At 40.6% G+C, this 16,393-nt stretch overlaps 1 protein-coding gene across 1 annotated transcript in view; it reads right to left on the bottom strand.

Annotated features, from left to right (window-relative positions):
* Window positions 1-15,375: 15,375 nt before the first annotated feature.
* Window positions 15,376-16,393, bottom strand: part of COX16 (cytochrome c oxidase assembly factor COX16) — a 115,062-nt gene continuing 114,044 nt past the window's right edge. The window contains exon 4 of the mRNA XM_074235848.1: window positions 15,376-15,748. Coding sequence (XP_074091949.1) covers window positions 15,632-15,748 — 117 coding nt within the window. The 3' untranslated portion in view covers window positions 15,376-15,631. The remainder of the gene's footprint in view (window positions 15,749-16,393) is intronic.

Below are 16,393 nucleotides of genomic sequence, written 5' to 3' on the forward strand. Positions count from 1 at the left end.
CAATTCAGTAGAACCAACTAACAGCTCCACAATCTTTGATAGTATTTACATTTCTTTTTTTGGGGGGAGGGGTTTGCAAGGCAATGGGGTTAAGTGACTTGTTCACATAGCTAAGTAAATATTAAGTGTCTGAGGCTGGATTTGAATTCAGGTCCTCCTAACTCCAGGACTGGTGCTCTATCCACTGTACCACCTAGCTGCCCCCAACAACACAGAGCTCCAACTTCTGCAAAGAAGAGAGAAAAGTGCATTTTGTCAATTCTTTTCCAGGGTCAATTTGAGTTATAATAACTACAATTTTGTAGTTATGTTCTCTTCATTCATTACTTTATATATTGTTTTCCTTGTTCTGCTTTCTTCACTATATATAGTTCATATGTTTTTCCATGTTTCTTTGCGCTTTCCTGTGGTAAAGTATTATGCATTACATATAACAATTTGTTTAGCCATTTCCCAATTGATGGTTTGTAACCTTATTATCATTATGACTCCTTGCTCTCAATTAGACAATCTATTGCCAAATCTTACCATTTCTGTTTCTACATCTCTCACTTCTACCTACTGCTCTCCACTCTTAAAATCACCATGCTAGTTCAGGAATCTCTAACCTCTAAGTGCCTCTTTCTAAATAATTCTCTTAAAACACAGGTCTTAACCCATAGGTTTGGTGAAGCTTATGGATCCCAACTCAGAATGTTTTAAATGCATAAAATAAAATTCAGAGGATTAAAAAGCAAATAGAGCTGGGGGCGGAGCCAAGATGGCGACAAGGGATCCAGTCTTAGGAGCTCTCTGATAAAACTCATCAGCTAAGGACTCTAACTAAACTTTCGAGAGACAGGACCCACAAAGGGACCCAGTGAGGCAGTTCTCCTACTCAAGGTAACCTGGAAAAGAGCAGAAAGGCTCTGCTCCCCGGGGTCGGAGGGGTGGCCTGCCAGAGGGGTGACCCTCCTGAGCCAAAGAATTTCAGCCTCCCGGAGGCAGCCCCAGGGCGCTGGGAGCCCCGGCTCACAGCAGCGGGGGAGTCTCCTGAGCTGCACCCCGATGAGCACCGGGCACAAAGTGGGGGAACAGTGTGGGACCTCTGCCAGAGCGAGCACGTGGAGCCCAGGCCCCAGGGCACACAAGGAGCAGCTTGGTCTTTCTGCAGCCCAGACCTGGAAACAGAAGCAGGCAGAGCTGGTAAGGAGGAGCCCCCAGGGCATGAGCCCATTGAGTTGAGGGAGGGGAGTGAAGAGAGACTGCAGAGCTCTGTCCTCTGCCCCTGGAACAGGACTCTGGGGCTCTGACCACATTCAGATCCTGATTGCAGTCTAGGCCCCCCCATAGAACAGCAGGGCCCCCCCCACCTCGGCCCCGTGGCAGAGGGGGGTGCTTATGGTCATTCACAGACCAGGAGGGAGGACAGAGACCCTTGTGGGAGTGTCCCAAAAGCTCAGGAAGCACCCCAAACCAGGCCCATGCTGGGAAAATGAGCAAGCAGAGTAACAAAAGGAAGACTATTGAGAAATATTTTGCAAATGAGCCCAAGAAGGATCAAAATACTCAGTCTGAAGATGAGGAAGCACAAGCTCCTGCATCTAAAGACTCCAAGAAAAACAGGAATTGGGCTCAGGCTATGACAGAGCTCAAAAAACTTTGAAAATCAAATGAGGGCGTTGTAAGAAAAACTGGGAAAAGAAAGGAGAGAGATGCAGGAAAAACATGAAAATGAAGTCAGCAGCTTAGTCAATGAAATCCAAAAAAATGCTGAAGAAAATAGCATGCTAAAAACCAGCTTAGGTCAAATGGATAAAACAGTTCAAAAGGTTGTTGAGGAGAAGAATGCTTTAAAAAGCAAAATTGGCCAGATGGAAAAAGAGATAAGAAAACTCTCTGAGGAGAACAAATCCTTCAGACAAAGAATAGAATTCAGGGAGATTGATGAATTTACCAGAAATCAGGAATCAATACTTCAAAACAAAAAAAATGAAAAATTAGAAGAAAATGTGAAATATCTCATTGAAAAAACAACTGATATGGAAAACAGACTTAGGAAAGATAATTTAAAAATCATTGGAATACCTGAAAGTCATGATCAGGAAAAGAGCCTTGACATCATTTTCAAAGAATTACTACAGGAAAATTGCCCTGATATTCTAGAAGCAGAGGACAAAATAGAAATGGAGAGAATCCACCAATCCCCCAGAGAAAGAGATCCCAAAAAACCAACCCCTAGGAATATTATAGCCAAGTTCCAGAACTCCCAAGTCAAAGAGAAAATATTACAAGCAGACAGAAGGACACAGTTCAAATATCGTGGAGCTGCAGTCAGGATCACACAGGACTTAGCAGCAACTACATTGGAAGCTCATAGGGCTTGGAATACAATAAACCAGAAGGCAAAAGAGCTTAGAATGCAGCCAAGAATGAACTACCCAGCAAGGCTGAATGTCCTCTTCCAAGGAAAAAGATGGACTTTCAATGAACCAGGGGAATTTCAAATGTTCCTTTTGGAATGGCCAGAACTGAACAGAAGGTTTGATCTTCAGATACAGGACTCAGGTGAAGCATGGAGATTGGAGGAGAGGGGGGGAAATATGAGGGACTTAATGAGGATGAACTGCATGTATTCCTGCATAGAAAAATGACATTGATAATACTCATATGAACCTTCTCAGTTAATAGAGCAGGTAGAGAGAGCTTTTATAGTTGAAGCACAGGAGAAAGCTGAATTCGAAGATAAAATATGGTGTAAAAATGGAGTAAATAGAAAAAAAGGGAAATAGAATGAGAGAAAGAAAAAGGAGAGGGGGAATAGTCTAAGATATTTAACATACGATTTTTTTTTTATTACAATGAGCTATTGCAATGATATGGAAGGGGGGAGGCAAGGGGGGATGAGGGAACCTTTGCTCTCATCAGAGATGGCTAAGAGAGGAAACAGCAAATATACTCAATGGGGTATAGACTTCTGGAGTAAGAAGGAGGGGGGGAGCAGGGGGAAGGGGTGGGGATGTGAATAAAGGAGAAGAGGATGGACCATGGGGGGACAGTGGCCAGATATAACACATTTTCTTTCTTACTTCATGCAAGGGTCTGGGATTGGAAGGCCTGCCCAGGACCATAGTGCCAGGTGGATTCTGGGCCTAAGGGGTGGTATGGGGGCTCAGGGCTTCTTGGCCCCAAGACTAGGGATCTGTCTGCTGAGCCAGTCAACGACCCTACAGCAGAGTCATAGTGAAAGGAGAGAGAAAATAGAGTACATGGTAGTGGAGAAATAAGAAAGGAGGGAGTTGTGATCAGCAATGGCAACAGTGGAAAAATATGGAAGTAACTTCTGTGATGGACTTATCATAAAGAATGAGATCCACCCATGACAGAGTTGTTGGTGTTAGAACAAAGACTAAAGCACATTTTTTGTTATTATTATTTGGGGGAGGGTGCAGGGCAAGTGAGGCTGGATGGCCTGCCTGGGGCCACATAGCAGGGTGATCTTTGGGTGTCTGGGGCCAGATTTGGACCCAGGTGCTCCTGGCTCAAGGGCCAATGCTCTGTCTGCCACCCAGCCACCCCTACTATCATTACTATTTTATTTTATTTTGGGTCTTTTTTTTTCTTTTTTTGGTTTTTGCAGGGCAGTGGGGATCGGGTGGCTTGCATGTCACACGGCTGGGTGATGGTTGGGTTTACGATGCTGGATATGAGCTCGTGTGCTCATGGCTCCAGGGCGGGTGCTTTGTCCATTGCGCCACCTGACCATACCTACAATTATTACTATTATTTTTTTTAATTTTAATTTTTTTTTCTCTCCCCTTTACTTTTTTCACCCAAGCAAGTCTATCTATATTCATGGGGGAGGAGGGGTATTTTGTTTACTTGTAAACAAGAATATTTTATTAATGTAAAAAAATTTGTACAAAATGAGAATAAAAAAGAAATTAAAAAAAAGAAAAAAGCAAATAGAAACCAATTAGATTGGAATGTATATAATTAACCAATTATATTGAAATGATAACTGCAGTTATAAAATTAAAAAACAAAAACAAGTATAGACTCAAGGTTTAAGAATTCCTTCCTCTAAGATGATAAGCTACAACAGCATCACTGGTCTATGTTGATGGAGTGATCTTCCATAATGGGCATTCCCACAGGAAAAAAAAAAGAGAGATTGGAATTAGTACATGGCTCGGAGCCAAGATGGTGACAAGAGAGGATTGTGTCTTAGTCACTCTCTCATAAGTCTTTGAAACTAAGGACTCTAAATTTTCGAGAGACAGAACCCACAGAGGGACCCAATGAGGCAGTGCTCCTACTCAAGGTAACCTGGAAAAGAGCAGAAAGGCTCTGCTTCCCGGGGTCACAGGGGTGGCCACCCAGAGTCCGCCAGAGGGGTGGTCCACCAGAGCGAAAGAACTTCAGCCTCCCAGAGGCAGCCCCAGGGTGCTGGGAGCCACAGCTCACAGCAGTGGGGGAGTTTCCTGACCTATGCCCCGGGGAGCACTGGGCACAAATTGGGGGAACAGCGGGGTCCTCAGCTGAAGAGCCCAGCCCTCAGGGCACACAATGGACCAGATCCAGGAAACAGAAGCAGGCGGAACCAGTAAGCAGAGCCCCCAGGGCATGAGCCCATTGAACCTAGGTAGGGGAGTGAAGAGAGAAACTGCAGAGCTCTGCCCCTGGAACAGGACTCCAGGGCTCTGAACACATTCAGATCCTAATCACAGTCTAGGCCCCCCCATAGAACAGCAGGGGCCCCCCTCTACCTCAGCCCCATGGCAGAGGGGGGGTGCATATGGTCATTCACAGAACAGGAGGGAAGACAGAGCCTCAAACACTGAGACCCTTGTGGGAGTGTCCCAAAAGCTTAGGAAACACCCCCCAAACAGGCTAAGGCTGGGAAAATGAGCAAGCAGAGAAATAAGAGGAACATCATTGAGAAATATTTTGCCTGTGAGCCCAACTAGGATCAAAACAATCAGTCTGAAGATGAGGAAGCACAAGCTCCTGCATCTAAAGACTCCAAGAAAAAACAGAAATTGGGCTCAGGCTATGACAGAGCTCAAAAAAGACTTTGAAAATTAAATGAGGGAGTTAGAAGAAAAACTGGGAAAAGAAATGAGAGGGATGCAGGAAAAACATGAAAATGAAGTCAGCAGCTTAGTCAAGGAAATCCAAAAACAGCTGAAGAATATAGCATGTTAAAAACCAGCTTAGGTCAAATGGATAAAACTGTTCAAAAAGTCATTGAGGAGAAGAATGCTTTAAAAAGCAGAATGGGCCAGATGGAAAAAGAGATAAGAAAGCTCTCTGAGGAAAACAAATCCTTCAGACAAAGAATAGAACTCAGGGTGATAGATGAATTTACGAGAAATCAGGAATCAATACTTCAAAACCAAAAGAATGAAAAATTAGAAGAAAATGTGGAACATCTCATTGAAAAAACAACTGATATGGAAAACAGATTTAGGAAAGATAATTTAAAAATTATTGGAATACCTGAAAGTCATGATCAGGAAAAGAGCCTTGACATCATTTTCAAAGAATTACTACAGGAAAATTGCCCTGTTATCCTAGAAGCAGAGGACAAAATAAAAATGGAGAGAATCCGCTGATCCCCCCGAGAAAGAGATCCCCAAAAAACAACCCCCAGGAATATTATAGCCAAGTTCCAGAACTCCCAAGTCAAAGAGAAAATATTACAAGCAGCCAGAAGGACACAATTCAAATACCGTGGAGCTGCAGTCAGGATCTCACAGGATTAGCAGCAGCTACATTAAAAGCTCGTAGGGCCTGGAATATAATATTCCAGAAGGCAAAAGAGCTTCGAATGTAACTGAGAATCAACTACCCAGCAAAACTGAATGTCCTCTTCCAGGGAAAAAGATGGACTTTCAATGAACCAGGGGAATTTTAAATGTTCCTGTTGGAATGGCCAGAGCTGAACAGAAGGTTTGATCTTCAAATACAGGACTCAGGTGAAGCATAGAGATTTGAGGAGAAGGGGAAAATATGAGGGAGTTAATGATGATGAACTGCATATATTCCTGCATAGAAAAATGAAACTGATAATATTCATATGAACCTTCTCAATTAACAGAGCAGGTAGAAGTAGCTTTTATAGATGAAGCACAGGAGAAGGCTGAATTTGAAGATAAAATGTGTAAAAATGGAGTCAACAGAAAAAAGGGAAATGTAATGGGAGAAAGAAAAAAGGAGAGGGGGAATAGGCCAAGATATTTCATATAAGATTTTTCTTTATTACAATGAGCTATTGCAATGATATGGAATGGGGGGGAAGGTGAGAGGGAATGAGTGAATCTTTGCTCTCATCAGAGGTGGCTAGGAGAGGAAACAGCATATATACTCAATGGGGTATAAACATCTGGAGTAAGAAGGAGGGGGGGGGGGGAACAGGGGGAAGGGGGGTGATGTGAGTGATGGAGGAGAGGATGGACCATGGGGGGGAGAGTGGTCAGATATAATGCACTTTCTTTTTTACTTCTTGCAAGGGGCTGGGATTGGATGGCCTGTCTGGGACCATAGGGCCAGGTGGATGCTGGGACTAAGGGGTGGTATGGGGGCTCAGGGCCTCTTGGCCCCAGGGCAGGGGATCTGTCTGCTGCGCCACTCAGCTACCCAACAGCAGAGTTAGTGAAAGGAGAGAGAAAATATAGTACATGGTAGTGGAGAAATATGAAAGGAGGGAGTTGTGATCAGTAATGGCAACAGTGGAAAAATATGGAAGTAACTTTTGTGATGGACTTATCATAAAGAATATGATCTACTCATTACAGAGTTGTTGGTGTTGGAACAAAGACTGAAGCACATTTAACATTATTATTATTATTATTTTGGGGGGGGTGCAGGGCAGATGGGGCTGGGTGGCCTGCCTGGGGCCACATAGCAGAGTGATAGTTGGGTGTCTGAGGCCAGATTTGGCCTCGGGTGCTCCTGGCTCAAGGGCCAGTGCTCTGTCTGCCACCCAGCTGCCCCTACTATTATTACTATTTTATTTTATTTTAGGTCTTTTTTTTTTCTTTTTTTTGGTTTATGCAGGGCAGTGGGGTTGGGGTGGCTAGCATGTCATACAGCTGGGTGATTGTTGGGTGTACAGGGCCGGATATAGGCTTGGGTGCTCCTGGCTCCAGGACTGGTGCTCCATCCACTGTGCCAACTGGCCATACCTACAATTATTACTGTTTTTTTATTTTAATTTTAATTTTTTTTTCCTCTCCCTTCACTTTATCACCCAAGTGAGGCTATATTTTTTGCGGGGAGGAGGTATTTTGTTTACTCTTAAACAAGAATATTTTATTAATGTATAAAAAATTGTACAAAATGATAATAAATAAATATTAACTTCAGTAAAAAGAGAGAGAGAGAGAGATTGGACAGTGTCCAAAATTATATTTGGAGTTACAAGTCCCAAGATTCAAATATTGAGTCTGCTACTTGCATTTTACCTCTCCAATTTCTTGTTAACTTCATCAGCTCCCATGGGTTTAACTATTATTTCTATGCTGATGACTTCTATGTATATATGTATATATGTAACATCTACTAGTTAGCTGGCTATATCTCAATCTCCAATCTTTCTTGTGAGCTTTAGTCCACCATCACCAATTGCCTCTTGGACATTTCAAACTGAATGTCTCAGAGACATCTCAAACTCAGTGTCCATATTTTCCCCTCCTAACCATTCCTTCTTCCAAACTTCTCTATTTCTGTCAAAGCCTACTGAACCATTTTTACTGTTGCCTCTTAAGTTGTAACCTAGGCATTATTCCTGACTCCTCACTCTCCCTCACCCATATATTCAATCAATTGTTAAATCTTATTGTTTTTAATTTCATAAAAATCTTCTGCCTTTGATACAAGCCTTCTCATTACCTCTCACTAGGTTATTCCTAAAGCTTCCTAATAGGTCTCCAAGATTCTTAATGTCTCTGTCCCTCTCTCTCTCTCCTCATGAATAGGAGTTAATTTATTCAAGCAAAAATAGTAAATAGGAATTTTAGAAATTCTACAGATTAGAATATATCAAAAAATAAACAAGAATAAATTACTTCAGGGAGGCTAGGTGGTGCAGTGGATAGAGCACCGGCCCTGGAGTCAGGAATACCTGAGTTCAAAGCCAACCTCAGACACTTAATAATTACCTAGCTGTGTGGCCTTGGGCAAGCCACTTAACCCCATTGCCTTGCAAAAACCTAAAAAAAAAAAGAATAAATTAGTTCTTCAGTTGGGAGCAAAATAAAAATCTAAGTTCAAGTAAAGAGAACCATCTCCCCAAGGTCCATTCTCAGAAGTTTCTAGAGTTCAGGAACATGAGGAGGCCAGTTTCCTAAAAATGTCTTGTGCTCTGAGAGATATAAACTACTCAAGAGCTCCCACCTGTCTGTCTCAGGCTCAATAACCTTAAAACCCTCTCTTGAAATGCCTCTACAATCAGTTGTGAAGGGAAAGGACATTCCCATTTCCTCCAGGCGGGAATGAGTGTTACATTGGTGATACCTGCTTCTATATCTAGCTGGTCTTAAACTCACGATGCTTCACCATTACCATTTTCTAACTTATTATGATATCATTGCTGCTGCTACTGCTGTTCCCTCCTGACTTGACAGATGACAGCTCATTTTATCTAAATAATTCCACATTCATCCAACCATACTTCTTCACCCAAGTCTTTTTCTGCTCTGCCAAACCTATGTTCTACCATCCCCCAGCAGATTTTTTGACTTTGAGAATAACAATCAAATCACCAAGTAACTTTCTCTTAAATTCAGATCTGACCAGTCAACAACCTTCTTTTGTTTCACTTTTAAAGCACTATTCAATCTGGCCCCAATCTAACTTTCTAGCCTCATAGGACAAGAAATGCCTGATCTTCCCTAGTTCCTCACAGAGGACAAACTCATCTTTCATCTCTATGACTTTAGATTGGTAAATCACAGATGTGACTTCACATCTGGAATGTACTCCTTCCTCACTCAAAGAACTTTTCTTCATTTAAGAGGCAAGTCAAAAACCATCTTTTAGTAGTTTTTATGAATCCCCCTCTCTACTCCCCAACTGCTAGGGTCCTCCCTTCCAAATTCCCTTGTATTTAGTTACTTTGTTTATATTTGTGCTTATCATTCAAAATTTTTGCCTAAAGATTTTTTATATATGTACTTGTCTCCCCCCATTAAAATGTAAGCAACTTTGGAGTATTTTCATTCTTTAAATTTATATCCCTAGCACCTATTACAGTACCAGAGGACACAGTAAGTCCTTAATACGTGTGTGTGTTTGTGTGTGTGTGTGTGTGTGTGTGTGTGTGTGTGTTAGGTTGAAGTCATTTGGTCCCCAGAGTTCAGATTCTTTATCTGAAAAGGAGGGTCTTGGACTTCTTGATGTTCAGTCCTATCTTCATGATCCCATTTGGGGTTTTCTTGGCAAAAATACTGGAATGATTTATCTTTTCCTTCTCCAGCTCATTTTATAGATGAGGAAACTAAGGCAAAGAGGGTTAGGTGACTTGCTCAGGGTCACACTGCTAGCATCTGAGATTGAATTTGAACTCAGATCCTCCTGCCTTCAGGCCTGATCCTATACACTGTGCACCACCCCTATATAATCTCTAAAGCATTTTTTTTCCCAGTTCTAAATCTAATGTCTCCTTTAAATTCTCAATTGTCCTTTCATTCTTTATCCCTCAGATGGTTCTATCTGGAATTCAGTCTATTTATAATTTTAAAGAAAAAAGAAAGTGGACGCGAATAGAGGTGGGACAAACGATGGGAGAACATTATTTTACCATCAAAGCTTGACCATTTCTTAACTTTGGAAAAGAACTAAAAAGGACTTTAAAGAGGACAGTGGAAACAGGGACTGTTTGCTCTGTGAAGGAAATTTCCTTGGAAGTTGTCTAAAATAAACATCTGCTCTAGACTGTTGCTCAGCCATCCACCTGCCAAGAAGCCAGGAAGAGGCAATTTCTTTATTTTACAGACCTGGATTTGTCAGTCTGAACTGGAACAGGTAGTTAAAAGGCTTCAAAGATCTAGACACATCCTAGGGGTATAAACTTGGTTGCCTTAGCAGAATGTAACTCCCTTTCTAAAAGACAATGCCTGGGGGCAAAGACTATCTCCTCCCTCAGGAGGAAGAGTAGAATCTAAAGAGACCACCTTTCAGCAAAGTTAAAAGATGAAATGGATTTATGTATAATTCACAATAATTGGGACCCCAATGGTTAAATCTGTCTGCAAACATACCATTAGAGGGTAAATATTACTAGTAGGTGATTCAGTCTCCTTTAATTAATAGTAAGAATTTGGAAATCTAGTTAAATTTTGCCAGTTCCCAACAAAGTCAAAAAAATCATCTTATACCTTGGAGGTTATGTTTGTAAGACTGATAGGGTGCAACTGTAGACTTATGGCTATGACATATAGAGAGAGAGAGACTGCCTATTTTCATGTAATAATAATAATATTGATGTGCAACCTTATTGCTTAAAGCAGGAAGAGGATTAATCTGAGTAACAAATACCATACCCACTTTTAGTCAAATAGAATGTAAGTTCCTAGAGTAATTAGTTTTTCTTTTTTTGTCCATTTGTCCCTAGAGATTTCTACACATTTTAAAATGTGTGCCTTTAACATATGTATGTTGAATCTAATATAAACTTTTTAGTATATGCATGTGGCATTGAACTGCCATTGGCACTTGCCATAAATATCCTACCTTGTGAGGGCCCAACTTCTCTCAGGGACCCTGATTACCACTACTAGGAATTCAAAGCATATTAGGGTAGGCAATCTTTAAGAAATTAGTTGTCCTATAGTTGATTTCAATTCTTGAGAAAAACAGTGGATAGGAGGAACAGAATAGGATAACAGTGACAGTTTTCTAACCCTTTTAAGAATGAAATAACTTGAACCTTTTCCAACAATTAATGCATACATTTGTATAAAGTGATTTTTAAAAATGCAAAAAAGCCCTGAGGAAGGTATAGCCCACATGCTATTCACGCAGAAGTATAAGAGACTTTGATATCCTAAATCAAGGGTTTAACCACCTTGCTTTGAACAAATAGGTTTGTTGAACTAAATAATTTAGGCAGGAGATGGAATTGGGTGAGAAAAACTGGTTTGACTTGAGTTGGATTGTAAATAGTATAAATGTGGATTGTAAATGTATAAAATGAACCTGGAGCCTGGTTGTAAAGACCCTCTCTCTCACTTACATTTATGCTCACCCAAATTACAGGCTATTTTCCTACAAAAATGCCCATGTCTCCTTCATTCACATAAACAAAAACAAAAAACTCTAAAACTCAGTTGATGTATCCACCCCTGTTAGCTATTTTCCAATGTCTCTTCTCCCTTTAGTGAATAAACTCCTTCAAGAACGTCACCTAGCTGCCAAAAAAAACTGTGTGGCTAAAGCTTTCTGGGGTTCAAACAAACATGAAAGAATTCATTTTAAAGACAGACACTGACCTAGTAAAATTTAGGGACAAAAAAAAGTTTATTTACATATTGCTGTGGTTAGCAGAAGTTAAGGGAAAGATTAGTAGCAGCAGCAGCAGCAGACAACCATGAGAGAATAAGAGAGTTTAGTTAGGAGACACATGCTTGCCAAGAACAGGCTTCCCAAAGGAAGATGTGCAATTTATCTGAAAAGAGATGAGCTTTTAAAGAGGTAGGAAGTTGAGATAATTAAGAAATATGTTGATGGGAGCAGTAACTCAGACAGCAGAGATGAGGTAGTGAGGGATATAAGATAAGGGTTGGAAACTTAAAATCTTAATTTTCTCAGGCTAAGACAGGAATCCTTTGCTTTTGTTGTTAGGGGCTTGTCTTGTGCCTAGGGATAGAGATTTATTGAGTTCTTGCCAGGGAGGGGCAAGGTATTACTAAAAGTTCATTGACCTGGGGCAGCTAGGTGGCTGAAGTCAGGAAGACTTGACCTCAAATCTGACCTCAGACACTTAATAATTGCCTAGCTATGTGATCTTAACTCTATTGCCTTGTCACTTAACTCTATTGCCTTAAAGAAAAAAAAATTCATTGACCTTATCTTGATAACTTGGATAACTAGGGCTGTATAGGTCAATGGCCTTGAGCAATGGGATAGAAGTGAGTTAAAGGTAAGATACATGGTCAGTGCATAGGGGACAGATTAATTATAGAACATATTTCTCTTTAACATTTCCTCTATATATTCCCCACTTAAACAATTTTGGACCAACTTCATTTGGGAGTTTGGATGAAGGTCTCTTCTGAGAATGGGACATAGAGTTGGCTCTGCCTAGCAGGTCCCATTTGAGGGGGAGTCAAGGTATATCCAGAAATCAGCTGAGGCAGCATCCAAGGGGAGTTGGTTCCAGAGTTGTGTAGAGGTTGATATCCAGCTAGAGCCACTAATTGTGGATGAAATGCTTCTAATTTGGTGGAAATGAACTTTACAAAATTAACAAATTGGACCAAAAGTGAGTTATGAGATGATGTGTGGCCAGCTAAAGGCTTCAGGAGTTGCATGAACATGAAAAAGTTCACTTAAAAGACCAACTCTGACCCAGAAGAAACACACAAAAAAAAGCCTATGTATTACTGTGGTTAACAATAGATGCTAAAGGGGGGGGAGAGAGAGAGAGAGAGAGAGAGAGAGAGAGAGAGAGAGAGAGAGAGAGAGAGAGAGAGATTAGTAGCAGCAAAAACAGCAGTCAACATGAGAAGTTAAGTAATAAAGAAAGGGTATAGGGACATGAGAGATTATTTGGGGGGGGGGTCATACTCCCCCAGAGCAAGCTGGCCTCCTATAAAAAGACAATTCAACTGAAAGGGGAACTTTTCAAGGGACAGGAAGATGAGGCAATTAGGTATAAGTAACTCAGAGAGTAGAGGTGAGGTAAAGAGAGATCTGTAGAAGACTGTAGAAGAGGGGCAGTAGCTCAAAGACTTAATCCTTTTTATTTTTAGTTTGGTTTTTTTTTGCAAGGCAAATGGGTTAAGTGGCTTGCCCAAGGCCACACAGCTAGGTAATTATTAAGTGTCTGAGACTGAATTTGAACCCAGGTGACTCCAGGGCTTGTGCTTTATCCACTGCCACCTAGCCACCCCTACTTAATCCTTTTAGGCTAGGGCAGCTATCCATTGCTTTGTTGATAAGGGGCTTGTCTTGTGCCTGAGGACAGGGATTTACTCCCAAGGTACTTTACTGAAACTTTGATTGATCTCATCTTGATAGCATTGACAATGGGAGTTGTTCAGTGTTAAAGTAAGGTACTTGGTCAGTGCAGAGGAAACAGATTAGTTATAAAATGTTTCTCTATTCAATATTTCCTCTACTACAACCTAAAGTCAGGCTTTCTGTCATTCTCTCCTTAATTCTCTGCCATCTGGCTTCTAATCTCATCATTTTTCTCCACCTTCATCCTTTTTAACCTTTCTGTATCTTTGACAGTAATGATCAATCTTTTCTTGATATTCTCTTCTAAGTTTTTGTGGTACTGCTTGCTCACCACTGGTTTGATTTTGTTTGGTTTATTTTCTAAACAAAGCAATCAGGGTTAAGTGACTTGCTAAGGGTCACACAGCTAGGGTCAGGTGTCTGAGGCTGAATCCACTGTACCACTTGGCTTTTGGGCCAGCACTCTCAGCTGTGAAGGGCCTATTCTCCTGCATTTGAGAAGCCCTGAGCTCTGTACACTCTCCAGGTCTAAGTGAACAACTCCAAAAAGTCCTATTTTTAAAAAAGTGCACAAAACCAAAACAAGCAACTGTGGGTGTCCCCCAAGGCTCTGTCTCAGCTCTCTTCTTGACCTCCATTTCTCTCATCCCCAACTGTTTATTAAACATCTTGAACCAAACATACTATAGACATCTTAAACTCAACATGTCCAAATATGATCTAATTATCTTTTCCTCAAACCATTTCACTACCTCCACCTCTACTTCCAAACTTCCCCATGACTTCTGAGGACAGCAAGAATGCATAGTCATATAGGAATATAAACCTTTCTCACTCATATTAGTGGTGACTCCATGGCCCAAGTCTTGCATATTCCCCCTTATGCCCTCTGACATTGCCACCAGCCCAATGCAGATTCTCATCCTCTCATTCTAAGACTATTGCAATAGCATGAAGGTTGGTCTTCCTCTCTCAGGTCTTTTCACACTCCAGTCCATCTTCTGCTCAGTTGTCAAACTGATCTTCCCAAAAATCAGGTCTTATGTCACTCAATAAACTCCAATGGTTCCCTATTATCTCTCTTTTTTTTAGTTTTTTTGTAAGGCAGTGGAGTTAAGTGACTTGCCCAAGGTCACACATCTAGGTAATTATTAAATGTCTGAGGCTGGATTTGAATTAAGGTCCTACCTGATTCCAGGGCCAGTGCTGTATCCCCTGCACCACCTAGCTGCCCCACCTGCTTGCTTTTTTAAAGCCCTTCATAACCTAGCTCCTTTTTACTTTTCCAGTCTTCTTATACCTGAATATCCTCTGTGAATTCTTTGATCTAATGAGACTGGCTTCCTTGCTACTTCTCACAAAGACATATTATGGCATGTTCACTGGCTATCCCCATATCCGGAACTCACCTCTTTCTATATCCCCACCCTCTGCCTTCCTTTTAAGTGTCAAGTTAAATAAAATCTTATCTTCTGTAACATTTCCCAATCCTCCCTCTGAATCTTCTCTCTAAGGTTACGACCAATTTGCCCCACATATATCTTGTTTTATCATTGTTAGCATGTTATCTTCTCCATGAGATCCTTCAGAGCAGAGACTGGTTTTTTGTTTTTCTTTGCATTTCCATACTAGTACAGAGCATAGCACAGTACAGACCTCAATAAATGCTTGTTGACTTGATAATGAATGCCAAAAATACAAAAATCTTTCTAGATTCTAAAGGTAAATGAAGTTTAGGGACTATATCTTAATACCAAATTAATACTAATATCTACATTTAATTTCTTGAATTCTTGATCCTCATTTCATCCCAATTAGCAAAAAAACTTGGGGAGATTTGCTCAAGAATGCAAAGCTTTCCCAAAGTTATTTCTCATTTCTAAATATTAAACTAAGAAGCTCTATAGGAAAATGTATAGCCTGAAATAGTCTGTAGATCAAGTAGTCACAGAGAATGATGGCATTTAAATGATTGCCATTAAACAATCATTTACTGACACTGTTGCAATTTGATAAATAAGCCAAGTTCTAAAAATAAAGCAAAAACTAAAAAAAGTGTTCAGTGGTACTTCACAGATAGGAATAGTCATGCCATCCTGGTATTTGTTAGTACCCAGAATATTCTCATTATGAAGTCTGAAATGTCAAAATATTGTCCCAGCAATTCTTAAGGGGAAAAATGGAGAAAAAGCCAAAAGAGTCCACATCTTTCTCAATGAAGTAGACTTATTTTTATTGAAAAGTACCCATTCAGTATAGTTACTTCCATTTACAAATAAGTCAGATGCAAATGGGTACAAAGAGTTCTGCTGTTTGATTTTTTTTTAGGTATGTTTGCCATTCAATTACTCATGTGTTGATTTGTTCTGGCATGTGTTATTTGCCTCTTTAGGCACGATAGCAAACAGGGATAGCCAGGTAATGACATTTTGATTTTTAAAAAGAGCAATCTGAGTCAGCACACTCAGGCTTGCTTGGACTTAAGAGTTTGTGGGTCTCGTCCTTGGAGAAGGTCAGGATCTTCCCATGGTCGAGGTCCTCGGATGTTCTTCCATTCATCAAAGGTAGAATCTTTTATTTTCTGAAAGAAAGTAAAAATGATAATATGTTATCAGTTCAGGAACTCAATGGATTGGAAGCATAGACTAGTAATTCTGCCAATGTATTATAAACTATTAAGAAATAATAATATGATAGAGTCCATGTCCTTGGTCTCACCTGAATCACTTGAATCCATGAACAGATGACTAAATTAATTTCAGGAAGGGGTGTGATTCCCTAAAACTCAGAGATTTAGTCTTGTGATCAAGCTGAAGGTGGGAATGTTTTTATTTAATGCAATTGGTGGGTTCAATTTTGACAAATTGAAAGAAAAGTAATTAAAGAGTGAGCTACCTTAATCTTATTATTATTTGGTGATGCAGTAACCCTGGAGTCAAGAGGACTTGAGTTCAAATCCAGTCTTAGACACTTACTATCTGCAGAATATTAAGCAATTCAGTTAACCCTGATTGCCTCACATCCAGGACCATCTCCAGACATTCTGATTCAAATCTGGCCACTGTACCCAGATGGCTCTAGAAGAGAATGTGAGGCTGGTGACTTAGCACAATACCCCCTCAAATTCAAATCATGTGATGTCATGGCATCACTCTCCTGATGGTCATGGTCTTCTTTGAGAACAAAGGACAAACATCAATCAATTGATTATTGTTTGGTAAACTAA

Source organism: Macrotis lagotis, chromosome 4 (assembly GCF_037893015.1).
Source record: "Macrotis lagotis isolate mMagLag1 chromosome 4, bilby.v1.9.chrom.fasta, whole genome shotgun sequence".
Taxonomy (NCBI): Eukaryota; Metazoa; Chordata; class Mammalia; order Peramelemorphia; family Peramelidae; genus Macrotis; species Macrotis lagotis.